Raw genomic sequence first — 26,789 nt, forward strand, 5'->3', positions numbered from 1 at the left:
GAGTTCGGCCGGGGCGGAGAGGAGGCGGCGGCGGCTGGCGGGGTGGCAGCGCAGGGCGCCAAATGGAAGGGGGAGAGGAGGAGGAGGAGGAGGAGGAGGAGGAGGAGGAGGAGGAGGAGAAGTGTCAAGGACAGGCCAGTGGTGGCGGCGGCAACAGCAGCAGCAACTCTGCCACTAAAATGCCTTCTCAGTCATGCCCTTCGGATCGGGGTGATGGATCTGTGCGCGTGGCTGGGGGATCTTAAGTGGAGTCTCTCTCACCGAGCTGGGCAGACCCAGAGTTCCCTGCGGCAAAGCATGCCTGGAGAGGACAGCCTTGGCTGGGCCTGCCATCACTTTGGCCTCTGGAATGACGACAGCCCTTGGGGAGGCCAGAGGGGGACCTGGTGGCTCGGTCTCAAGCCTGGGAACTCCAGGCTGGCTCGCCACCCATTTCCTGGCCCTCCAGAAGGGAGCGGCTCTCTCTGCTGCCCAGAGGCTGAGGCCCTCGCTGGGCAGCCCAGGTCCAGCCCTTGGCAGCAGCTTCGGGCAGGGCCAGGAAGGGCCCCCTGCCTGGACCGCTGGGGAGCTGCTGCCAGTCAGTGCAGACAACCCTGACCTAGGCGGACCAAGGGTCTGACTCAGTATAAGGCCATATACAAAGCGTGCCTTTGTGCCATCACTGAGTAAACGCCAGGAAAGCCCTTGTTTTTGTGATTCGGGGGTGGGGGTGTGTGAGCTGTTGGGCTGCATGGCCTCTTGGATGGTTTGAGCCCTGACACGTCTCATTTCATGGATCTAACACTAGGTCTCATTGTGCATTTATTTGTTTATTTGTTAAAACATTTTTATACCGCCCAAAACTTATGTCTCGTTTAAGAGCCCCTTCCAAAAGTCTTTCATTATTTCCCCCCATTTTAATCCTGCTTGTCCTTCAAGGAACTCAGATGGCCCCTTCCCTCCCCACCAAGTCATCCTCACATGGGCAACGTGAGCATCTACCTTGGGGCCGGTTATGCAGATGACTTAAAGTTAGCCGGCTAGCTTCATGACTGAGCAGGATTTGAATCTGGGTCTCCTCAGTCCCAGTCCAACACTGTACCGTGCTGGCTCTCTATTGTGGAAAGGGTTGACCATGTCATTGCCAGGCACTAGTTTTATCCCATCAATTACACAAAATCGACATGAACCATTCCGAACGCGTCTTGCCTGAGGACTGCTTCTGCACAAGAGCTTTGCAGTTTGGGTAGCCAGGCCTTGGAGTCTGAACCGAGGGAGGTCCTGGGTTGTCTCTCCCACCCCACCCCTCAGCGTTTCTAGGGGAAGGTTTTAAATCTCAAGGCAAGGAATTGGAAAGCTATTGTGCGCAGGGTCCCTCTGCCAGCTGTCCTTCCTCAATACCACCTTTTCTTATTTACCTTTTCTTACTTGCTTTTGTAGTTTTCATTTTTCACTTTCTTGATTTTGCAATTACGATAACCCAAGCAAAATGTATCGATTCGGTGATTGAGAACAGACGCGGCAATATTATGGCACTCTGGCACTGCAATTTGCGAACAATGACAAGAAGTTGCACATTAGTTAGTGGAAAAGGAGGCTGCAACCTAGATTCCTGCCTAACATCAGCAAGTGGCAATTCAATAGACAGGTGTGGAGCCAGATTTTAATGGGCAAGTTAGCAAAGCCTTGTTCCTGGATCTGTGCACGTTAGAAATGGAAAACCATCTTTCCAGACAACTATCAGGACAGCCGGAGTTGGACATCATTATCAGTCGTGTTGTATTTCTCCCTTGCGAAGACAGCCACATGGAATGACCCACTGGAGCCGGAGCCGGCAGAGAGACCATGGCACTCTCTCCGACTGTCTCCATTTCGCAGCTCCCTTTGCCTGGGACATCACTGTCCTCCTAGTGTTGCCTTTGGGGATGCCTTGTTAAAATCTTGTGAGCGTGGGTTGCTTCATTTGCCATGCTTCAGGTCAGATGTCCTCCCCCAGCAGGGGTGTAGCTATAATTGAGCAGGTGGGTACAAAGAACCCAGAGCCCCCAGGAGGGCCCCCCAGATCCAGCCCTCCCTGTTTTCTTCATCATCTCCCTCACTCCCGAGGGGCCGCCAGGGAGAGGAGTGAACGTGGGGCCCCTCTTCCCTAGCTACGCCCCTGTCCCCCGGATCACTAGAAGTTACATCCGGCCCAGAGCACCTGGAGGGCTGCATCTTGTCTCTAGTGCACATGTAGATAAATGCATGCGCATGTGCGATGTGCCGCCATTTGAGGTGCAGCCTGCCATGTTACACACACCTTGGAGCTGCCATGGTATACTGTGAACTGTTGATGATGCACTATAGGACAATTGAAGGTCTCAGCTTCATTTTTAACCCAACGAACTATCACCCTCTCGTCTTTTAAATCAGCGGCGGAAGATAGACTTGCAGAGGAAATGAATCTGGGAAGTGGAGTGTACCCGAGAGCAGCCTAGAATAGGGCAGCAATGACTTGGGCGGTGTTTCTGGTTAGGAGAACTGGGGGTGGGTGGGTTTCTAGCACATCCCTCTTTTCGCCGATGAAATGCAATCCTGTCTATTCCATCAGCGGGGTCTTCTTGCCGTCCAGCGCAGGAGGGTTAATACCGATTCACATCAGGCCAAGGGAAAATGTGTGCCCGCCCCCGTTCTAATCTTATTGATGAGTGGATCTTATTGAAAATCCATGGGATTTACTCACTTGTAAGTGCATCTGAGGTCAGCCCCTTAATCTATTATAACGGCGAGTGTGGGTTTAATAGGAGCAAGACTGTCCTGATTAAGTCTCCTCTCCCCTGACTCCCCCACCCCTCCAGCCTCGGGCGCTCTTAATACACGTTAAATCCCTTTTCTGAGTTAAACTTAATCCCTTTGCAAACCGGGTTAATCTTAATTGGGGAGGGAGAAATCCATTTAATCCACATGAACGAAGTTCTCGTGTGGCTCATAATAGGAGCCAACTAACCCGTATATAATGCAGGCCTCTAATGGGGGATTGATGAGCAAGCTAGGGAGGCACATGCCCCCTCCCCAGATGACCCAAGGGCCACACTGCAGAGTTGGCCATCTCATGAACACGAGGACTTGCCCCTCTGGACGGAGCCTTCACTGGGCATCCGGATAACTGCCCGCGAGCGGAGCCAAGAGGACCCTTTTCAAGCAGGCTGGCGGGTAGAGGGGCTCTCTTGTGCTGAGGAGTGGGAGAGCGCCTTCAGCCCAGCACAGCCAGCTTCCCTTGAGAGGAGAGCCGGTCTGGTGGCAGCAAGCAGGACTGGTCCCCTGAGCTAAGCAGGGTCCGCCCTGGTTGCATAGGAATGAGAGACTTGATGTGTGAGCACTGGAAGAGTTTCCCCTCTGGGGATGTGGGGGCCGCTCTGGGAAGAGCATCTAGGTTCCCCGTTCCCTCCCTGGCAGCATCTCCAAGACAGGGCTGAGAGAGACTCCTACCTGCAGCCTTGGAGAAGCCGCTGCCAGTCTGGGTAGACAATACTGAGCTAAACAGACCAAGGGTCTGACTCAGTATATGGCAGATTCCGAAGTTCCTGTGTTCCCTCCCTCCCAGTGGTTGTTGCTCCTGTCTCCTTTGTGTGCTTGTTTTTAGATTGGAGCCCCTTGGGGGCAGGGAACCATCTACTCATTCCGTGTGCTGTGGTTTCTCTTGGGTTCACGACGTCTTGTCATGGCTTGGGGTTCTTCCTCCCTCCTCTGCTTCCTCTGGGCATCTGGACTGTCATCGCTGACCTGTGCTGCACACTTAAACCCACTTCTGACCTAGATAACTGTCATACCTTCCCACCAAGAAATGCTGGCCACTCTAGTAGTTCTGCAAAGGACTCCGGTGCCTCTAATAAAGGGTCCCTCAGTCCTTTCTCCAAAGCGAAGATTTCCAGACTTTTTAAACATTAAAACTGAGTGCTAGGGGTTGTACAGAACACGTGGCTGTGAGGCCACATCCCTCCCGGAGGACTGATCATCCACTGGGGATAGGTTGGTTCGCCCTAAGGGGAATAGTGCACCCTCCAGCAGATGGGTCTGTGGGATGCTTATTCTCGCCCCCCCACCTGTCACGCCTTATGAGGCCTCCTTTCTAGCTATGAAGAGATTTTTAAAAACCACGGTATATATGTTTTGCTCCCATCAATTATTAATGACTGAACATGCTGGCATGCTTGTTTAGCATAAACTGTCGTGCGTGCCTTCTTCGCCCCCCTGCCTCACCCCCTTCTTCGTTTGTTTAATTTTTTTTATTATCGGCATAAATTTCAATATTTAATCTCCCCTTTATGAATATTACAAGGGCCCTAAATATCTCCGGAACAGATTGCTAAAATGGTTTTTATTAAAATCACTCCCGCTGGAGACTTTTAAAATATGAGGACGTTTAAAATTCCTTTACGACGGAGGCGCTGGCGGGGCTGGGTATGTGGGGAGGGGCAGGAGTCAGCCCTGGGGAGGGGAGCGCACCCGCTCTGCATGCAGAAGGATCGGACCCCGGCAGCATCTCTGGGTTGGGCTGGGAAAGGCCGCTGGAGAGCTGCTACCAGTCAGAGTAGACAGTCCTGAGGCAGCTTCTGTTCCACATGCAGAGACACTTTCTAGGCTAGGTCTGGAAACCACACACCCCAAAGCCCCCACCCATCTGGGACTGGTGGGTGAGGAGAGGAGAGCTGGTCTTGTCCCCTTAGCTAAGCAGGGTCCACCCCAGTTGCATTTGAATGGGAGACTTGATGTGTGAGCACTGTAAGAGATTCCCCTCGGGGGATGGAGCCACTCTGGGAAGAGCAGAAGAAGGTCCCAAGTCCCCTCCCTGGCAGCAGCATCTCCAAGAGAGGGCTGAGAGAGACTCCTGCCTGCAACCTGGGAGAAGCCGCTGCCAGTCTGTGAAGACAATCCTGAGCGAGAGAGACCAAGGGTCTCAGTGACCCAGTCTATGGCAGCTTCCTAGGTTCCTATGACTGGCTTCTGTGGAGCTTGGCTGTCCCAGCCTGCCAGCCTTGACTCTCTCTTTGCTGACCACTCTTGGCGTTTATGTCCTGGGTTTCAAGGGAGAGAGGCCAACCAGAAATGCTCTTTCCAGCCCCTTCTGCGCCCGGTTCGCACATGGCGCTCCATGCATGGACATTGGACACTTCCTCCCTGTGCCCTGTCTTTGAGCGGGGCCTGTGTCCAGGAGTGGCTGGGAGCTTCCAGAAACCCATCTCCCAGTGACTCTTGGAAGCAGCCTGGAGATGTCAGTCGCTTCAGCTCAGGAAAGAGGAGCAGGCCCAGTCCTGTGGGGAGAACCCCTCCAGCCGTGGCTCCAGTCCGATTGGGCTGCCGATTGGAGTGGGGAAGCAACAACGTCTGCTGCTGCAGAGGAGGAGGTGGCCGAGCAGAAGGGCTTGTTGTGTAGCTCCCCCCCCCCGCTCCCCAGAGCTTCTTGGCTGTGCCTTCCCGTCTCCCAAGGGGCCGATCAGAGGTTGTGGATAAACAAGCTTTAATTAAACTGTGGCCGAGATAACAAGTCCCTAACTAGGCTGGGTTTCACTAGCTCTGGAACAGAGGGCACTAGGGGCGGGGAGCGGAGAGGGACCTTCTACGCAGAGAGGGCAGAGGGCTGTGCGGGTGAGGAGAGAGGGTCGGATTCCGGGTTGCAATCGGTGGGATCGGAACGTCCCTAGAGCCATGGGTGATAACACAGAAGCAAAGCCGGCAGATCTGCATAGGTTTGCTTAATTTTCGGTGGCTGGTTGCCAACTCTTAGGTTGTCTCCCTGCATAAATCCGGCATGCCCATTGATTTCAGCTCAGAAAGCATCGTATTTTACTTATTTATGACACAGATATCCCGTATCTTTCTTCCATAATGGAACTCAAGCAAGGTATAGCATGGGTCTTCAGACCCTGTTTGATACGTCCAAAGGGGTTTCAGGGGAGGCTTGGGCTGGAGAGAACTCTTTCTTCCCCGCCACAGAAGAGGGGCTGTGCTGCTGGTGCATGCCCTCATCCCGCCTCCACCTCTGTGGGTCAAACAGCTTGCACGGGTTTGGCCGTTTTGGATACCTGCCCAACCGGTTTGACCAGAGGCGACAGTGGGATGAAAGAAAAGTCTGTGCCTGCTCTGGGTCTCTCAGCATTTCCTGCCTGCCTCTAGGCTTTGGTTCCTCTTCCCGCCAGGCTTGTGCCCGCCCGGCTGGCTTCCCAACGGGTTGTGTCCCAAGGCCGATGGGTGGGAGAGTGGACTTTCCATCTCTTGGTTCATCCCCGATACAGACCAGAGAGCAGACAGATGGAGATGTGGCACATCTCCCAGGTCTTCAACTGTCCTCCGCGTTCTACTGAACGACCCCACATACATCCTTCCGGCTGCCTGCCCCCCCCCCGCCGCGAATCCCAGATACAGGATTTGTGTTGCCTGCTTAGGGAGTCTATTTGCACTTTGAAATTGGTTCTGTGGGGGCCCCCCTGGAAGTGTGAATGCAAAGCCTGCAAGCAGGGAGTGCTGTGGGGAAGGGCAGTGGGCTGCTCCTCAGGGTGTGCAGAAGGCTCAGGAAAGCCATGGTGTCACACACACACACACACACACACACACACACACACACACACACACACACACACACACCCCACCCCCATCAGGATCCACTGTCCTTTGGCTTTGCACCCCACCTCCCTCTGGCTATCTTGCCCTGCTCCCCAGGGTTGTGAGGCAGGCCCTCCAAGCAGACCTGTTGAAGAGGCCCAGGGTGGATTTCCCTCACCTGCTCACACACTCCGAATTAATGCCCCTCGCCCTGGCACTGGCCTAGCAGATCTGCCCAGCTTGCCAGAGCAATGCTAGTTGCCCGTGTCTCTTGCCTTGTGGGTGGCATATGGTGAATTTGGAAACCCTGAACTTCCTAGAAGTTCAAGATTGGGCTTTGCCCGCCCCAGTGGGGGATGTTGGCATGGTGTCCCCCCTCCCCTGCCAAGCCAACTTGGATGTAAAGGCCCTTTGCAGATGCTCTGAGCTGATGCCACTTCATGTCAAAAGGGAACGGCATTCTCAATATGCTCAGAGGCACTTTGGCCCCTTTCGTATAAGGACTTGTGTTCTGTTTGGTGGACAAAACATTCTGCACATCCTCAGAGGACATTTTGAGAGCAAAAGATGACACCACTCCCACTTTGCTGCAAACACACACTCCGTGTCCGAAGAGAGCACATTCCTTGGTGCACAGATCTGCTCCAGAGTTGCCCACACCCTTGGCCCTCCTGAGAAACGCATCCATCCCCGCACCCCGTTCAGATCCTGGCCTGCACTCCCCCTCCCCCACCCCGCCTCCGGTGCTCTGCTGAGCATTACATAAGTCCTCTGCCAGATCTATTATTTATTATCTATTATTTATTATCTATTATTTAGCTCAGCTCTCTTATGTAACCTGGGACGTGTATAATTCATGGCTCTCCCTTGTGGCTCCCACTTGTGCTCCATCACAGGTTTGGTGGCACAGAAACCTCCCGCCAGCAGGGAGAGCCACCCAGTCCAAAACAGGCCTCCTTCAGGCAGGATCCTCCACGCACCCCGAGCAGCACCCCAGAGCGGCTGGGACTCCTTGGGGAACACGGCAGCTGCAGCCACTAAACGGAAAAGCAACTCGCTTTCAAACTTTCCGCTTCGGAATGGGCTGCATCGAACCCTTCAGTGGTATCCAAAAGCTGGATTGGGATGGCTCTGAGGAACGAGGCACTCGCTCGCTGCTGAGGCAGTCCTAAAGCCTCTCGCTTCAGTGCTGGTGCAGTGGCTTGAGTGGAGGGCTCTGAGGGAGGAAACCCCAATGTGGACCCTCCTGTGGCTGTGCCGTTCATTGGGTAGCCCTTATGCAAGCCACGGGGCCAGTGGAGTGCACGTGCTCCATGGATTCGGGTTAGTTTGGACCAGGGAGGCGGCCCGAAGCTGGCTGCCTTTGCATGCTTTCTCTTCTGCTCCTAAAGATGTCAGCCCTCCCGGACTTGCCTGGAATTTCCCAGAATGGGACGCAGGCAACTATTGAAAGCAGCGCTGCAGGTATTAATGGCTTGATATTGTGCAAAATGAAGATGTGTTGGGGGAAATCTCAGCTGAATAGCTTCATTCAGAGCTGGCAAGCCTATACATGGCTCTGGTGGGGAGCCATGACATATATATCCTGGTTGGTTTAAACAGCAGCTGATGCCAGGCACCGGGCTGGTTTGACTCTGGACTAGAAACAGAGTCTAGTCTCAGTTTCACTCTCTGGATTGTGAGCCCGAGGCAAACCATAGTTCCTGGCTTTGCCAAGACTTTGGGCTGCTCTCTTGATCCAAATTTGATGGTGGGTTGATGGTGTGGCCTGCCCCAGGTGCCACTCAGCCGACCCTCCCTCACTGGAGAACCACTTTGGGCATTCAGTCTTTAGGGCAACTAAGATGTGTTCAGCACAAACGTAGACAAAAGCTCACAGCTCTCGTGCTGCCCAAACCACAGAGGAGCGTGGCCGCCATACGAACATTCTTCCAACCAAGAGGAGGCCACTGCATACCCATGGCCCTTCGAAGCTCATCCACGGGCCTCTATGGTGCCCAACTGGACTTGCCCAGTCCAAATTCCTAAGAACAGTTCTCCAAGTCCCACGGTGTGTCTCTAACGCTAGCCTATGCCTAGAGGCAGCTCTGGTGAAAGTGGAGGGCCTCAACTACTGGCAAAGATCATCCCTCCTCCCACCGAGTCTAGCCCCACTAACACCACAGGACAGCTGCCAGTCCATCGCGAAACAGGCACATTGGACAAAAATGTCACCCCTAGAGTCCCCCTCCCCTCTTCCTTGCCATGGGCTATGGACAGGCAAACACACTCAAACAATGCATAAGGGACAGACAGAGCACCAAACCGATTTAGGCAGGGTCCCGAACTTCCACATCAAAGAAAGACTAAGAGGCACTGCATCTGCCGCTGTGTGAGGCAGATACAGGGACATAGGAACATAGGAGGCTGCCATATACTGAGTCAGACCCTTGGTCTATCTAGCTCAGTATTGTCTTCACAGACTGGCAGTGCCTTCTCCAAGGTTGCAGGCAGGAATCTCTCTCAGCCCTCTCTTGGAGATGCTGCCAGGGAGGGAACTTGAAACCTTCTTCTGCTCTTCCCAGAGCGGCTCCATCCCCTGAGGGGAATCTCTTGCAGTGCTCACACTTCTAGGAAGACCCCCTCCTCAGGATGCCTGTGCCCCTGCCATTCTGGGCAAGTTGAGACAACAGTACATGCCTTCCTCCACTGCCCCCCTTTCTACAGAGACATTTGTATCACCCTCATCCTTCCTAGCACTTCCCCAGGTCACTCAAGCCAATCCTACCTCTCCTCTGCTCTCCAACTCCAACCCTGTTATCACACATAATGTGGCCAAGTTCTGTGCCGCAGCATGTCAAATTCGCCAGGTCCTGACAGGCAGCAAGATCTAGGCAACACAGCGCCTGGCCTCACCATAGTTTTACAGCTAATACAGACTGATGTTAAGATTAAAGCTGTCCAGATTTTAAGTCCTTAACCATATATCGTCTCACCCATTTTACCCTTTTAACACTGATTTTACCCGTTTTAACTGCAGTTCAAGATAGTGCACCATAGTCTAGCAGCAGCAGCAGCTGTATAACAGTGTAAAGCTTTCACACTCACAGTTTACTCACAGTTCCGGGCATAGCCTGGTTTTAATGCTGCTCTAATGTAATCTATGCTGGTCAAAGACCGTAATAAAGATCAGCTGACTGAAAAATGAAGAGGCCTTGGGGTGGAGGGAGTGTGGCCAGACAGCTAGCCCCACTGGGGACCCTTCCTGTCCACCCTGCTGCTGGCCGGAGGAGTCTTCTTGATCCTGCCCCAGATCTGCATGGAGGCTGGGGGTGGGGGTGGTGGAGGCAACCTCCAAGACTTAATTAGCACTGGGGGGGGAGGCGGATGCCCAGTCGGGGAGCTGATTAGCGGCTGCAGATGGGCCCAGCCATTAGCAGCCCTGGTTCCCCCAGCTCCCCCCAGAGCAGTCCTAACTGCTTTTGCCTGCAGCCTCCGCGTGGCTATTAGGAGAGACAAACTTGTGGGCCTCACCAGGGAATGCCCGGGCTTAACTTGCAGGCTTTGATCTCTAATTAGAGATCTGGGGAGGGGAGTGGCAGAGAGCAACACACTGACTGCCTCGCTATGTTTTGGCACAGATGGGAAAACTTGGGCGGGCAAAATTCCACGTCAGAGCACAGCGCAATCCAGGACACCCGGGGCCCAAAAGTCCTGTTGTATTCAGCGGGGCCAGCTTCCATGCAATTGTGGTACCTATTTGGATGAAAGCCAAACGCCACATAGGAGGGGCCCACATGGCCTGCAGCCAGCAAGCACCCCCGTGGCCCCCGTTTTCTGGCCTCTGACGAACCATGGTCCTGCGAGGGCCTCACGTTTTGCTTTTAGAGAGATGCTCGATGTTCACTGCAAGTTGCTCCGATTTCTTTTTAATTTAATATAATTATGCCCCACTTTGAAGTATTAATTCAAGAAGCAGCTTAACGAAACAGTTGAAAGCCCAGTAAAATACAAACGGTAAGCTGCAATGAATCAGTGAGCAACAGCCATCTGAAATGTCGCCAATGCCACCACCAAGTGCCGTTATTTTTAAATGTGCCCGCTCTCCTTTCTTTGCTTCAGCTTCCCAAACTTCCTCACTAGAAACGTCAGAATTGAGGTTGTAACACTGAAGGGGAGGGTCTCTGTTGGCGGGTGTGTGTGTGTGTGTGTGTGTGTGTGTGCTCTTTGGAGCTGAAGGCTGGAGAATCAACCAGGATCCCAGCTGTGCCCCATGACAGCTGGCGGCCCCTCCACGGCACCCCTGGAGGTGCAGGGCCCCAGAGCCCCCAGCGGCAGGCAGGCAGGGAAAGGGGGAGATAACTGACCCTGATGAGATTGGAGGGGATAATTCTCAGGCCCGACAGATGGGCCTGGCAGGCGCCCCCCCTTTATGTAAGGAGATCTACCAGTCAAAGTGGATTACGGAGCTATCCCATTGCGCTGCCCTTGAGAGGGGATTAGAGCGGGGACCTCCTCGCTGCTTTCATCAGGCTGGCTTAGGAGGGCTGTCGTGGGGGTTCCAGAGGGGAGAGGCCGTGATGAGGAGGGAGGTCAGGACCATGGGGGGACCCCATCGGGAAGCTCAAAGGTCAAGGAGTTGCTCCGGCACACATAGGAAGTTGCCTGAATGTGCAGATGCAACACTTCTGGGGTGTTTTCAGGGAGCACATGGGAAGGGTGGGCTTTCACCCCCCACCCCATAAAATCCTCAAACTTCTCATTGGGGAGGAGGATGCGAGGAGCCTAGCCACCTCTGGGGAGGCAGGGCCAGGAAGCCCTGTGGGAAATGGACTGACTGAGTGGGCTGTCTCCAGGCTCGTGGTCTGGTGGCCTTCCTGTTAATTCAAGGGTTGTTGTTTGCACACTGGTTTCCATGCTGCCTCCTTGCTTTGCTTTCACTGAATTTGTAAACTGCCTTGGAACCGCCAGATAAAAGGCATTGTACAGAACTGAACTGAAGCCGGTTGCGAGGAGTATTCTTAATTTCTATACCGCTTTTCAACAACAAGAAGCTCTCAAAGCAGATGACACGGCCCATCGTTCTGTCCCCTCAAGGGACACCCCAGAAGAAGAGAGGCACCAGCACCGCCCCTGGGAAACACGGGACTGAGATTCAGAGGGGTGCTGGGTGTTCCCCATCTGCCCGCCTCCCTTCCCCGGACCCTGCATGTTCCCACGGGACCTGGGCTGGTCCCGCATGGCTGCCGGACACTCCTTTGTGCCCGTCACCACCAAACCCAAGTGGAAGCTGCTGAACGCCAGCCTCCCAGCCTGCCAAGTATGGTCAGTTTCAGGATGACATTCAGGGTCCCTTTCCCCCTTTGTCTGCAACGGCACCCCGTCTGGCCTGCTCTTCTTTATCATGAAAAATAAAGGGGTGGGAGGGAGGAGGCAGGGGCTGGGAGAGCAGGTCTCCCATTAGCAAGCAGGGTTTGCCTCCCTTTGCAACAAGAAGCTCATCATGGGTGACTGCACTGGGCATTGCCTACCATAAGAGAGACTCCTTAGGGGATGGGGCCCGTAGCTAGAGCATCTGCTTTGCAGGTCCCAGGTTCAGTCCCTGCTGGCAGCATCAGATGCAGAGCCTCGAAAGCTGCTGCCAGTCAGTGTAGACAGTCATGAGCTCAGTGGACAAAGGCCTATGTTCCTAGCAACCAGTAGCCATGCAAAAAGAGGGTCCTCATCGTATGCTGTATGTGGAGAGGGATATACACGTTATTGGCCATTCTGAAAACTGCAGTGTTCATAGTCAGCTAATTGATCGACGTCATGTTTATCAACTAGAATAGTGGCTCTCATTAGTCAGGCAGTATTTAAAAACAACAACAAGACATTAAGTCACATTTGTAGACCGCCCCAAACATCCATCACTGGGCAGTTTACAACAGAAAGTGAATTAAGACAAGAATTAAAACCTTTAAAACAATTTAAAACCACAGTCCAGTTAAAAGGCTTGGGTGAAAAAATATATAGATTTTTTAAAAAGTTGTCAGAGACAGGGAGGCTCTTATTTCAGCAGGGAGCACTTTCCAGAGTCTTGGGGCAGCAACAGAGAAGGCCCGTCCCTGGGTAGCCACCAGTTGGCAACCACAGACAAACCTCTCCGAATGATCTCAGTGGGCAGTGGGGCTTGTAGCTAAGCTGTGTAGAATGCCACCTAATGGCACAGCGGGGAAGTAACTTGCCTAGGGAGCAAGAGGTTGCGGGTTTGAATCCCCACTGGTGTGTTTCCCAGACACCTCTATCGGGCAGCAGTGATAGAGGGAGATGCTGAAAGGCATCCTCTCATACTGCACGGGAGGAGGCCATGGTCAACCCCTCCTGGATTCTACCCAAGACAACCACAGGGCTCTGTGAGTGCCAGGAGTCGACACCGACTCGATGGCACAACTTTATCTTTCCTTTAAGCTGTGTAGGGCTTTATAGGTTATAACCAGCACCTTGTATTTTGCCTGGAGACTTGTTGCTACTAGTGTATCTCTTAGTATAGGAGTCATATGGTCTCTCCGAGATGACCCAGAGACCAGCCTGGCAGCCACATTCTGTACCAGCTGCAGTTTCCAGACTACCTACAAAGGCAGACCCACATAGAGTGCATTGCAGTAGTCAAGTCTGGGGGTTACCAGCAGAGGTAGTTTGTCTCAAGAAATGGACGCAGCTGGTGTAGTATCAGCCGAAGCTGGTAGAAGGCACCTCTGGCCACCCCTTCAACTGGGGACACCAGGGAGAGGTCCAGAAGCCCTTGGGCTATCAAGAAGGACTACTACGTCAGGCACGGTTGCTTGTCTTTCCTTCCTGTGCGGGAGACAGGGGGAAATCGTCTCCTGCTCTGCCTCCACCCTTTAGGAAGCCAAGTGTGCTTCTTGCGTTGGAAATACAGGTTTTTCCTCATGTGCCACTGTCTGTAGAGGCCATAGATTAGTCTAGTAATTGACTAAAACTCACACAATTAATGGACAGCTTTTCATCAGGTGGCCACCTCCGTCATGGCAGTTGGTAGCCAAGGAGCTGCTGGGTCCCCTCTGTGGGCCGAGATTGCCGGAGCTTCTGGCGCCTGGGCTCTCCCCCCACTGTCTTAGGTCAGGGCTCTTTTCTGCCTGCCTCAGTACTCTGCCCTTTCCGATTCTCCTTGGAATCTGTCACTTTCGGTCTCCATCTCACGGCGTCTCTGCGTGGGCGTAGCGGCATAGGGAAGGGATGGGGAGCCATGCGTGACGGCAAAACTGATTCGCATTAACGTGTCGGGTGTCGGGGCGGAAGGACGGCTGATGCAGGCGCTCAGGCAGGGCAGTGCAGTGAGCGGGGGACAGAGAGCACGTCCGGGAGCCCCTTCCCTGGGGATGCCTAGAAGGGGACGCCAGCCAGACAGCCAGCCAGAAAGGGGTGGCTCATCCCTCCCGGGGGCCAGAAGGAATGGCCTCTCGGCCCCAGGTGATGCTGCCCTACAGCCAACCCTGCCGGAGGTGACGCTATTCCTGGGGCTTCCCCCCCCACCCCACCCCATCCCCATAGCATCAGGACTGTTTCCAAGAGTCACCTGGAGAGGAGTGCTCTCCCTGGGGGCTGGCAACCCCAAAGGCCCTGGCTAGGCAGAAAGGTGCCTCCTTGGCTCTGAAGGGAACCAGGGCAGCTTGCATGGTCAAGACAGACGTGTGGCAAAACAGAGAGACATTACTCACCCCCCCACCCCCCAACACACACTGTGGATGCAACACACACACACACACTCACACTCATTTCACTCTGGAAATGGGGCCAGAGGGTGCAGGTAATCGAGAGAAGGACTGCTACAAACCACTCCAACATCCCCACATACTGCCTTCCGGTTCATGTACACTCCTTATAGAGTTGATGTTTAACTATAGTCATATTCCATATGTATTTTTTTCTATGCAGACCACTCTGAGAACTTCATTTGAAATACAGTTTACAAATATTGGGGGTACAGGTGGGGCTGGTGGGATGAGTCCAGCAGCAGTCAATCCGAAGTGGCTGCCTTGTACAGAGTCAGGCCCCTGCTCCATCCCGCTCACGGTTGCCCGCATGCACTGACTGGCAGCAGCTCTTCATGGCTTTGGACAGGGGTGTTTCCCAGGCCTGCCTGGGGATGCTACCAGGGCTTGAACCTGGGACCTTCTGCACACAGCTAGGCATAATAAATAAGGGTGATCACCACAAACATTTAACATGCACACACTTTTACGACTTCCTGGAAAATCTGACTGAGCTAGTCAAATCAATAACACTCTTCCGAAGCGCTATCAGTGTAGGAACAGCACATGTTCAGCTTGCAGTGAACAACGCACGGAGACGGAGCCTCCCCCAGCGTCCCTGGGCTGGTGGGGGGCAGGGGAGGAGGGTTGGAGAGGAGGAGAACTAGTCTTGTGGCAGCAAGCGTGACTTGGGCCCTGAGCTAAGCAGGGCCCACCCTGGTTGCATTTGAATGGGAGACCTGATCTGTGAGCACTGTAAATATTTATTGATCCCCCTTAAGGGATGGAGCCGCTCTGGGAAGAGCAGAAGGTCCCAAGTCCCCTCCCTGGCAGCATCTCCAAGGCAGGGCTGGGAGAGCTCCCTGCCTGCAGTCTTGGAGACGCTGCTGCCAGTCTGGGTAGACAATCCTGAGCTAGATGATAGACCAAGGGTCTGACTCAGTATATGGCAGCTTCCTATGCTCCTAAGGGCAAAGTGTATTTTTTGGCGGGAGGGCGGTCTTCAGGACATTCCACATTAAATACCTTTCCTCTGAGGGAGGGAGGCCCTATTGAGTTTGCTGGATTTTACTTCCAAGCAAGCATGTTCAGGTTTGTAGACTCCTCTGCAACTCCAGTTTGTGATTCAGCAGTTGGGGCTGGGCTGGGGTAGGTTGCTTGTTGGTGGGGGCGGGTGGGGCTCTCCTAAGAAGGGAAAGGGCCCCCTGGGAGGTGCTGAAAGGAGTCCCGGTTGTTTTAAGTGTGGGAACTGCTGCTTTTGCTGCTGCTGATGCCTGGATCCCCCCCCCCAACACACACACACACACACACACACACACACACACACACACACACACCGCGTGGGCCCGAGGCTGGGGGCCTGTCAAAGCCAGCACCAAACTCAGCTGGGAAGGAAGGAGAGGAGTGGGGGGGGGGGAGAGCCCAGCCAGCCGCTAACCTTGGGCCCAGCCTCCTCCTTGGTGAGCGGAGCTGACAGGCGCTTCCCCGGAGGCTGCCTGCGCTGCTCTTCTTCGCAGCCAGAAATAGCCCAGACGCCAACATGCCCCCCCGTAAGCCCCTCCTAACCCCCCCCCCACTCCTGGGAACTGCAAGTCCCTTTGCCATGAAACCATCACGGTCTCCTCCCACCCCGTCAAGCCCCAGGTTCCCCACAAGAGGAGCTGTGCCTTGCAGAGGGAGGCAGCCCACTGCCCAGCTCAGGTTAGGCAAAGCAGCGGCAGCGAGCAGAAGAGGCTGAAGCCGCCCAAGGCTGCTGGTCCCACCCAACGGAAGGGCTTAGAGAGCCTGCATGAACCCCGCCTGCCCCCCCCCCCCGTGGATCCTCAGTCCAGCCCTCCTCAGGAGGCTCCCGAGCAGGCCTCTTCTTCCTCCTCCTGAGGAGGCCCATTGGGAGGCGAGCAGCCTGGCTGTGCGGGCTGCTCCTGCTGCCATCAGAAGTCTCCTCCTGGGTGGAGTCAAGCCCTGTGTCCCTCTAGCTCCACACTGTCTGCTCTGACCGGCAGCGGCTCTCCAGGGCTTGAGCTCAGAGGTCTTGCCCAGCCCTCCCTGGAGATGTTGCCGGGGCTTGAGCCTGGGACCTTCTGCGGGCCAAGCAGAGGCTCTGCCATGTTTGGGAAGTGTGCCGCCAGTAGTACGCACCCCTGTGCACTATCTGCCTGCCCGGTTGCTCTCTGGCTACGTGTTCTGTTTCTTGCAGTCAATATGGCGGCACCATCTTTTTGTCCCCGTCTCTGTCTCTTGCGCACAGGCAGAACCAGGCTATCCGGCCAGGCCAGCTCTGTGTGGTCAGGAACCATCCCCTGTTGCCCCTGTGGTTTCTAGCTCAGAGTTCAGCTGATAAAATATTGTTTTATGGATTGGAGATGGACTGAGAATGAGCTAATAATGGACCACCCTGATCAATGCCTCTCTCTAATGGACTGGCGAGTGGATGCAAATCACCCGTCCCCTTCAGGCCCTGGAGCAACCAGGCCCTGCATGGCCCATTTCCTCCCCAGGTTAACATCGGCATGGCCAAGCCTTCTGTTTGGAACAACAGCCAGTCAGATGCCTGCGGGGGGGGGGGGGGGGGGCGGCAGTGAAGAGGAGGTCCTTCCCACTCTGGTCTTCTGGATCTCCTACTCATAAGGGCATCCTCCCATGGAACTGTCTAGCCCTTTTTAAAAGACCAACTAAGGGTTTATCTCAGGGAGCCTCACCACATCTTGTGATACATAATGCCATAAACAAAGAAATAAATCTTGTGGCAGTGAGTTCCAGAAGGGAACGGTGAGCATTGCTTCCTTTTGTCTGTCCTGGACCCACCACAGATCACTTTTCACTGGGTGTTCTACATATGATGAAAGAGAGAGAAAACAATCTCAATCTCTCTTCCCCCCCCTCCACCCGCCGTTGTATTCACGTTTTTGTCCGCCTATATCATGTCTCTCCTTCCTAGTCTTCATTTCTAGACCGGCAGCTCAGTCCTCTGCATGTTTATTCAGGAGTAAGTCCTGCTGAGCTCAAACAGACCTACTTGCTATTAAGTGTGCCCAGGATTTCCACTTAAGTCTAGAAAATGCAGCACAGCAAAGGAGTGATTGAAAAATTATGGCCGTGCGTTCAGTGGGGGAGGCGGCAGTTGCTGCTGCTGCTGCTGATGATGATGATGATGATGATGAAGAGAATTCAGAAGCTGCACCTGGCTCCGGCTGCAGCCGCCAGGATCTTGGCTAGCACTTGCCAGCTTGTTTGGCTAGTGCCGAAAGAACTTCTCTGGCTGCCAGGTCATTTCCAGGCAAGCAGCAGGGCTGGTTTCCACCCAGGAGGCCCTGAATGGGGGTCCTCTGCCGAAACGCCACTCTGGGTTCTTTTGCCCAGGGCTGGCACAAGTTGGTGAGGGTGTGAGACTCTGGCCGAGGAAACCTGGGTGCAAATTCCTGCCTGGCCCTGGGCCAGTCCCTATCTTTCAGCTTGCCCTGCCCTGAAGGGTTGTTGTGAGGGAAACTTTATATGCTTTCCTTGGAGGAAGGGGAGGACAGACACATATAGCGAACAAGGAAAAGCCAACAGGAACTTCTCGGTGGTGTATTGTAGCTGCTAAAGAAACCTACGTTTTTTTCTAAAAGAAGCATGCAAACATTTTGTATTTGTTTATTTTGTTTCCAAAGGAGAGGGGAAGAAATATATACGATGTTAACAAACATGTGGGGAAATATTACCTGCGGATTTTGTATTCCAATCCTAAATAAATAGAATCCAATTTGTAACAGGATTATCCACAACGTCAGTCTCTTTACCACATCACATAACATTTCATTGCAGCTGCAGTCCCAGAGACATGTGTGCCCAGTACAGATTTGCTAGAGGTTGCCGGTTCAAATCCCTGCTGGTCTGTTTCCCAGACTATGGGAAACATCTCTATTTGGCAGCAGCGATACAGGAAGATGCTGAAAGGCATCCTCTCATACTGTGCGGGAGGAGGCCATGGTCAACCCTTCCTGTATTCTAACAAAGAAAATCACAGGGCTCTGTGGTCGCCAGGAGTCGACCCTGACTCATCTTACAGATCTGAATACAATAATGGTGGTATACAAGAAGATTTCCTCAGAGAGAGCCAGTCCCCTGTCTGATTGATGTAATTATGGAAATGGCTGAATGTCTCAATACCAGCTGACATCCAGACTAAATTACTCCTGAGTAGTCCTCCTGTTGCAGGTAGAGTAACTCCTGAGCAGTAATATTGTGTAACTTAGTCTGAATATGTCGGCTGTCAATGTCAGTAACAGGCCGCAAGTACTGCAGTCTCCCGTTCTGTTCTGGTCGGTGGATATTGGATGGGTGTGTTTAAGCCCCGATCCAAGGGCGATGATGCTGAGCTGGTGCTTTCCTTGCCTTTTGCAGTGGACGGCTGCATCCACCGTGCCGCAGGCCCTTTGCTCAAAGAGGAATGCCGAGCCCTGAATGGATGCGAGACCGGGAAGGCCAAAATCAGCTGTGGCTACCGTCTCCCAGCGAAATGTAAGTACCCACTTCCTGGAAGGTGTGAATGGAGGGGTGTGTGTGTGTGTGTGCCAGCCTCATGGAGGGACAAAAACTCCCCCTTTGGTTACAAGGACTGTGTGGAGAGCTGCTGCCAGCCAGTGTCGGAGATCCTGTACCAGCAATCAGACTCGGTATAAGGCAGGTTCATGAAGGGCTCCTGTGCCCAACCACAGGCTGAAATCCACAAGTGGAAGCTTTCTCCAGACCTGCTGGAGGGGAGTCCATATCCCTGGTCACTGGGCACCTTGGGGGGGGAGGGAGGGCAAATAGTTCCTCTCGTTCTGCTGAATCTGCTTCCCAGAGTTGTTGCAAGGCTAGAATGCCCCCTAGAGCTCCCAGGAGGGAGGGGGCCAGCCTGAGGCTTTCCAGCTCCTGCGTCCAGGTGGAAAGGAAGGGGTTGTAATCCGCAAAAGCTGGAGACCCTCAGGCCGCCCCTCCCTGCCCCATTGTATTTTCAGCTCCTCTGCCTGCATTAGGAAGAATGTGAGTTCATAGCCGTCCTCTGTGCTCCCCACTCACAGTTATTTATGGCATGCTTTAGTCTCTCTGAAGACTAAAGGCAGCAAAGAGAAGGCTTGTCCCTCTCTTTCTCCGTACCCCACGGTTCCCTTCCCTTCCCTTATGCCTCGCCCTCACACCCTGCACGTAGGCGGGAGTGGGCGGTGTGAATGAAGACCATCCAGCCTGCTGATTCAGCTGTGCAGGATGCCTCCTCCTTGAGAACCATCATGTGCAAATGTGACACTTAGGAGCAGAGAGAGGGGGTGGGAGGCAGCTGGACCCCCCTTCAGCCGAGGTGAGGCTCTTTCCAAGGGCTTGTACGTTTAGGCAGGCTCCTCTGGTTTCCTCTCAAGTCAAATAGTTATCCTAGGACTCATTTTATAGAATTGTCTTGCAAGCAAAAGAGTTTGATGTTATTCTGCATGGAATTACTCTCCACTGGTTCTCAGCCAGTTACTCTACTCAACTGCTTTTCAAAGTGGATGTCTGAACTGGAACGGAGCCCAAAAGGACTGACGAACCTGCAGCAGAACTAACTGAATCCACTTGGTGTCTAACCTATGTTGTCAGGAAGTCTGTAGGCAGCACGTCAGTCCCTGCATTTGGGGCTGTGCACATTCTGTACAAGCCCAAGGAGGGATTTTGTATTCAGCAGAGATTCTGCAACTTCCATTTAAAAACAAAGAAAGGAAGACAGACAGACGTGGAAGTGTCCGCCGGGCATGGCCTTGTTAAAATGGTAGAGGAAGCCGAGCTCCTTCAGCTGAGAGCAATTCATACACATGCCACTTAAAACAGAAGCAAGCCTCTCTCCTGCAGTGGGTGTGCCTGTGTGGGTGCACCACACAGAAATGCCGCTTTAAATGGGCTTGTGTCGGGTTTTCCCAATTGGTGAATTTGCACACTGTGTGTTTCAACCTTCCTGTGTTTCTTTGCGTGACTTGCAAGTGGATTCCTTCTGGGGAAACCTTGTCGCTTTCACAGACACTGATGTGCCTCACCATTCCCCTCTGCTCTTGGGCGAAGGGGGAAACCTGGCCAGCTCCACTCGGCCCATTTCTTTCCCTGCAAGTTCTCTGCTGATAGTGACAATCCTCCCCCCACCCCACAACCAGCCTCGCCATGTCCCCCGGAATTTAGGGTAGCCCCCAGATGTTGGCTCCTCCACCCAGCTGCTAAATTCCACCCAAATGTACACGGATTTCAAATGCGCTGCCCGGATTGCCCGGATTTTACTCTGGATCCGATCACGTGGGAGGGCAGAGGAGGCGGGCAAAGTAGCTAAATCTGTCAAATAAAGAAATAAATGAAATGCAAATTAGTTGTCACATAATGTGCATAGTATGCAGATTAGGCCACCCCCAACCCTACCCCCAACCCATGTCAGTTTTTCACTGGAGGACGGAGTGGGAGACAGTGACGGAAACAGCAGTGGGGCAGACTAGGAGGAGACCTATAGGACTGCATCCATGGCAGGGTAGCTGGGCAAGAGAGGTGGGTCCCTTTCTCCACACTCGCTGGAGGGGAAGTGGTGACACAGGGGCAGCCATGTGCATTCGCTGAAGGGGGGGAAGGTTCCTGAGTGATCATTAAAGTGCTTTGAAATGCATGTTTGGTTGGGGCCTGGATGTGCACTGTAGCTCACCGGTGATGTCAGTTCACTCCATTTCCTAAGGCAGGCCTGCCATCTAGAGAATCCCGAGGAGGAGCACACGCACACGCACACACACACACACACACGTCCTCGTCCTCGCTGGGCCCAACCTCTCTCCCAAGCGAAAGGCCAAAGGGGCTTTCTTCAGGGCTCCTTCCAGGAGAAGAAGCCTCTGAGAATTTCCTGAGACAGTTTCCACCACCTGACATTTTCTGGAGGGGGACCATACAGTCAGCTGCAGGGAAAGGGTCCCCTTCTTCGTTTACCTCCTCACACCTAAGCAGCTGTAATCAGAGAACATGACTGGGGAAGGCTGGCTTTCCTCTTGATCAGGATGCCCATCGAGTGCCCTTTAAAATATGCCTGATGTGTTTTGTATGGAAGGACCTTCAAGAAGAAGGAAAAGGCGGCCTTGTAAAACCAAGAGGCCCCTGCTCTTGTATCTGCCATGCTTCAGATTGCTTGCCCCCAACGTCCAGCCCCCCAAAAAGATGCTTGGCTGGGCTTCAAGCCCATGCGGCCGCCCCCTCGAGCTCCCCTCTGGCAGGCATCCTTCCCCATGTTTGACATAAGAAGATCTCCAAGGCGGCTCCTCGGACCTTCTCGTTCTGCTCCGTACAGAGGCGGCGATCTTTTGAGTCCCCAAGAAGAATGATCCAGGCCAAGGCCAAGCCCTCCTGGCATTTCCTGCCCGCCCGCCCCCTCCAGCCCTCCTGCTCTGCCCTCTACAAAGGTGCAGGTGGCTTCCTCTCTGCTCAAAACCAGCCCTCCTTAATTAAGAACTCCAGCGAATGAGGCAGTGGCGTATTAATCAAAGGCCCCTAAATACAGCTCCTGGCTCATCAATTGCTGAGTGAGCCAAGAGAGAGTGGGGCTTGGTCTGGGGGAGAAACAGCAGATTCCCAAGGAATGTACAGAGGGAGGGAGGGAGGGAGGGAGGGATGGCAGACAGAAGAGACGGGTGTTGCCGCCTTGCCTTCGCCTGATTTGGAAACTGATGAGATACTGTGTGTGTGAGTGTGTGTGTGCACGAAGCAGGGACCCCTTTCTTGTCCTAGTGCCTTCTCTCTCTCCCTCTCTGAGATGAGCTCCTAATGGATGCTGGGGTGATGTAGTGCTCAGCATGCCTGCAGGAATGGGTGTCCGTCTCCTCGTGACTCTTGGAAGCCAGGCTGGAGAGCTTGATGATAGGATGAAAAATCCTGGTGGTGGTATGGGGGGGCAGACATCCCCAGAAATAGCTGTGGACATTGCTGGCTACCCTGCTCCTCTTCCTCCACGGAGCTCAATCAAGGAACAGGAGCAGGCTTGGCATGCATGGAGCTCCTCTAGGTTTGACTCTCCGCTCACAACCACCCAAGCCCAGCCCCAGGGTTGCCCTGGAGTCTCCAGGAATCTGCAGGGCGAGGCTTGGAAGCCAGCCTGGAGATGTCGAGGCCTTGAGGTGGTGACAAGTCTTGAAGGCGGTTGGGTGGAGTCTCCAGGAATCCTTTCGGTCGTCACTCGTGCTGCTGGCCGCTGTGTTTCTCCACTGGGATGAAACGAAGCCCGAGGAGAACTGCGGGCCCTCGAGGAGCACCCTGCCGGCTCGCAGAGATGTCTCCTCCTGCCCTTTGCTTTCCTGCCGCAGAGCGCTCCGGGGAGAGGGGCGCTGGCTCCCTGTGGCAGGCCTCCTCCTCCTCCCGATGCCTGGGCCTGGCTTCCTTCCCCCTCCTGGAGGGGCACGGCCAGGCCCATCCCCTCTTAGCGCAGCCCAGGCATGTGGCTCTTCCGGAGGAGGAGGAGGAGGAGGAGGAGAGCGTGGCTGGCACGTGGCGTCGGCATCCTCCAGCTCCCCTCCCTCCTCCTGCCATATTCCGGTCACATCTGAAGCAGGTGCTTAGCATTCCGCACAGGCCCCGCACGCCGGTTTCCTCCGACAGCAGCTTCAAGCAGCTTCCCCGCCACTGCCTTGCAGGCGAGGGGAAGAGCAGTGGGGTGGGGGATCGGGGGGGGGCTGCCGAGGAGGAGGAGGAGGAAGAGGAGGGCTCTGGACTGGCCATCCGGGCTGGTGGGCTGCCAAGGAGCCAGTCTCAGAGGAGGCTGCCTGCCAGGCCTCTCCCTGCATCAAGCCAGGAGGCAAATCCCGGTCAGGGAAGGAGGCACAACTCTAGCACTCTCTGAACATAAAACGTTGGGGGCATGTCAAGGAAAGTGGCTGTCAAACTCAGTGGTGACCCCCTGCCTTGTCTGCAGGAGGGCCCGGGTGCAGTCCCTGGCAGCGTCTCCAGGTAGGGCTGGCAAAGAGGCCTCGGGGATACCCTGGAGAGCTACTGCCAGTCAGGGTAGACAGCCCTGGGCTCGATGGGCCAAGGGTCAGACTCAGTATGAGGCAGCAGTGTCGCTTCATCTGGACGTTCCCATGTCGGTGAAGCAAGCCGCCCTGTTTCCGTTCGGGAGCATTCTCAGCGGTCAGCCGTTTCAGCGGCCCTCTCTCTGGTCAGCTGAGGGCCTACAATTCATTACCTTCTAGGACTGCCATTTAAAGTTTACGTAGGGTCCTCCTGCTCAATCGGTGTTATTTCTCCCTCTTTGGGGGCAGTGATCATAGCATTTATGGAGTGCTTTTGGAGTGCTCAGGCATGTCTCCTGCACATTATCTCAGCAAGGAGGATGCCCTTGTTTCTCAGCTCACCAACCAGCAAATCCGCTGCTGCTCTTGCCCTTCTCTGGCCTCTGTGCTGCTTCCGTTGGGCTATGACGGACTCGCCCCGGAGTTCAAACGTTGCCACATTGGGGGCAGCCTGCACAACCCTGAGACCCCACCTCCAAAGATTTCACGTGCTCCAGTAACATGGATATCTCACGAGTAGATCGCCCTGGATTCCCAGTGCCGTGTCTCCTTGTATCCAAAACCATCCCGTTTCCAGAAGCGCGTCTGGCAGTTAATTCCCATGGTTTGATTTAATTTATGTGTGGTGTTTGGTTTGCTTCACTCCGCTGGCCCGCCTGGCCTGGCCCGTAGCTCTTTCACGGGCTGCTGGATGACTAAATGGCGGCTTTTATCTACCATTTTTGCAGAATCACCTGGTTTTATTCTCTCCGCTGCTTTATTTTTCAGCGTCGGTGTTTTTATGGAATTTTGTTAAGCTAACCTGCATGCGATTGGGAAGGCGGGCGCCACACAGATCTATGAAGCCCATTAATTAATTGGCATGATTGATTGATGAATGGATCGTTTGATGAGCTACATTTATGGTGGGAAAATAAGATATGGACGACCCTGCATAAAAAGGTGGTGAAGTGAAGTGTGCATATTCCGTAGGCAGCCAGGGAGGGCCTGAGTCTGAATCTGCGGTTGGCAGTCTTGGCTGGATGGGACTGATCTTTAGGATGAAAGGGAGCCTGCTGGGGCTGTTTGCTGGACTTGGAGCTGCCAAGACGCGCCCCGCCTGGGAATTGCTGGCTGGCTGGGCGTTTCCTTAGGATCCAGCCACACGTACGTGGACGGCTATGATATTAGCGGTCATGGATTAAGGCTTGCTGTTCCGTCATTAGGTCACCCGCCTAGGCTGCTATATCTGCAGGTGGCAGGAGGCCTCTGGTCTGGCTCTCCTCATGCAAGGGAAAGGAGCTGAGGTCTGCCCTCGAGAGACAGGTCTGCCCCCTTCCTTTCCCCGCTGGCTTGGAGCTGCAGGCTCCCTCCGAGAGGATCTTCTGGGGGGCAGCAGCGGGTGGGAGTCCAAAGCCAGCCTCTTTGGGCATGGCTGCTTCAGGGGTGCCAGTCTGAGCCAGGCCTTCAGCGGCCAGGAGCCCTCGGTGGGGACTAGCAGCTCTCCACGCCTCTGCCGTCTTGAGCTGGCAGGCGTGATGCACTTTACTCCCCACTCACTGGGGCAGCTGCAGTTGCTGGGGAGGTGGTGCGCGTGGCCCGTGCGGGCAAGCGGGACAGAGCCAGACTCCCCTGGGTCCATCTAGCCCAGGATTGTCTGCACAGGCGGGCAGCAGCAGCTCTCCCAGGTTTCCGGCTCAGGGGTCTCTCTCAGCCCTACCTGGAGATGCCGCTGCCGCCGCCAGGGAGTGGGCCTGGGACCTCCTGCCTGCTAAGCCTCTGAGCTCCGGCCCCCTCCCCAAGTGGTGGGGATGCCACAGATATAGACACAGAGATGTGTGCCTGCCCCAGAGGGGCCCAGGTCTCCCCCTAGAGGGCCAGACAGGCCACGGGATGGGTGGCGGGGGGGAAGACCCCCTCATGTGGACTGATCCAAACAGGGCCCCAGTCCCCTCCTGGCCTGGCCTAGTGCACGGGCAGGGCCAACTTAAGCTGGGCGTTGGGGGCTGGCCGTTTATCACGCCGATGTTATAGACTCCGACGGCAAATGCAAAGCCCTATTGATCGGCTGTCAGGGGAGAAGGACGGCCCCGGGGCAGGCGTCACTAAGAACTGCTGGATGCCAGCCCCCCCCCGTCCCCCTCTAAATCACACCCCCAGGAGCCAATTCCCCCCCAACCCCGCCGTCCAGCTCTAATAGAGAAACCTCCTCTTTAACGGCAAATGCCAGCGCTCTCTAAATCATGCGGCAAAGGGCAGGGAAGGAGGCGCGTCTGCTATCGACGGCCGGCGAGAAATCGGACACAGAGCGGTGATAACGGCCGGCACAGCCGCCATAAATCACCGCGGCCGGGAGCAGCTGGGCGGCTTGGCGTTTGCATTTCGCAGGGCACACACCAGGAATCCCCCCCCCCGCATGGCTCCCCTCTTGCCCCCATCCCCTTCCTCATCGTCCCATCAGGCACGGCGGTCCCAAGACCACTGCGCTGATTCATCCCAACCCCTCTGGGCCCTTGTAACCAAGGGTTGATCTTCTTACACGCAGAGAGGGCTACAGCCAGGGGGAGCCGAGGATGTCGTGCTCCTGCCCATGAATGCTCCTCTCTGAAGACTTGGCTGGTTGGGTTTCTGGGTCTTATGGATGGGGTTCCAGCTTGTAACTCAAGATGCAATTAATCTGTGGAACTCAGTGCCACAAGGTAGAGCTATGACGGCTAGTCTAGATGACTTTAAAAGACAAAGGCATGGAGGATCGGCCTGTCAGTGGGCATGAGGAATGATGGCTATATAGAACCTCCATGTTAAGGGGCAGTCTGCCTCCGACTGCCAGTTGCTGGGGGAGGGCAACAGCAGGAGAGTGTTAGTGCTTTCTGGCCCTTTCTACTGTCTCACTTGCATCACTTTCATACCAGTTGGGGGGGTCCTGGTTGTGCCCAGAGGGGACTGCCTGCTGAGCCTCCAGCGTTGACCACTAGCACCCCGCAGGCCTCCCTTGCAGAAGAGCAGCTGCCAGAGTCCCCTGGGGAGACAGAACGGGCTGCGGAAGCAGATGAGCGCTGCTGTGCCCTGCAGACCTGCCTTGAAGGGTAGCTTTTGCTCTGCGTGTCGTGCCTCCTCCCTCCCTGCGGGCGGCCGATTCCGGCCAGGTCAGCCTTGGGAGGGGCTGGACTGAGGCTGCTGCCCTTGGACGGCGGGGCCTCCCCCGAAGAGGCTCTGCCCGCTGCTGGCAAGCCTGGTGGCGAGGGGAGGGCAGGCTGCCCGTCTCAGAGGCCGTGTGTGGTTGGCAGCAAGCAGCAGGGCCCCAGCAGGGAGCCAGGAGGCCCAGCAGCTGTTGGGCCAGCAAAGGGGCAGCCCTGCCCCTCGGGGACTAGTCCCAAGGAGGCCTTCTGGCTGGCTTCTTACCCCTCCTCCCGAGGAGACCCACCCGGAGGGAGTTGCCAGGCAGCCAAGCAGGCACTCCTTTGCTGCCAGCCCTTGCTCTGGGCCCAGCGTCAGCCTCCTCGAGGGA

The 26,789-nt window shown here is 54.9% G+C and overlaps 1 protein-coding gene across 7 annotated transcripts in view; it reads left to right on the top strand.

The window, feature by feature from the left end:
• The window catches only part of MACROD1 (mono-ADP ribosylhydrolase 1), a 197,112-nt gene that overhangs the window by 161,416 nt on the left and 8,907 nt on the right, over positions 1–26,789 (top strand). For all 7 annotated transcript variants that reach the window (XR_008312180.1, XR_008312181.1, XR_008312182.1 and 4 more), the window contains exon 5: positions 18,675–18,791. Coding sequence is in view for 4 of the 7 variants with exons in the window: in XM_053277725.1 (XP_053133700.1) it covers positions 18,675–18,791 (117 nt within the window). In the remaining 3 variants the exon portion in view is untranslated. The remainder of the gene's footprint in view (positions 1–18,674; positions 18,792–26,789) is intronic.

Source organism: Hemicordylus capensis, chromosome 14 (genome assembly GCF_027244095.1).
Source record: "Hemicordylus capensis ecotype Gifberg chromosome 14, rHemCap1.1.pri, whole genome shotgun sequence".
NCBI lineage: Eukaryota > Metazoa > Chordata > Lepidosauria > Squamata > Cordylidae > Hemicordylus > Hemicordylus capensis.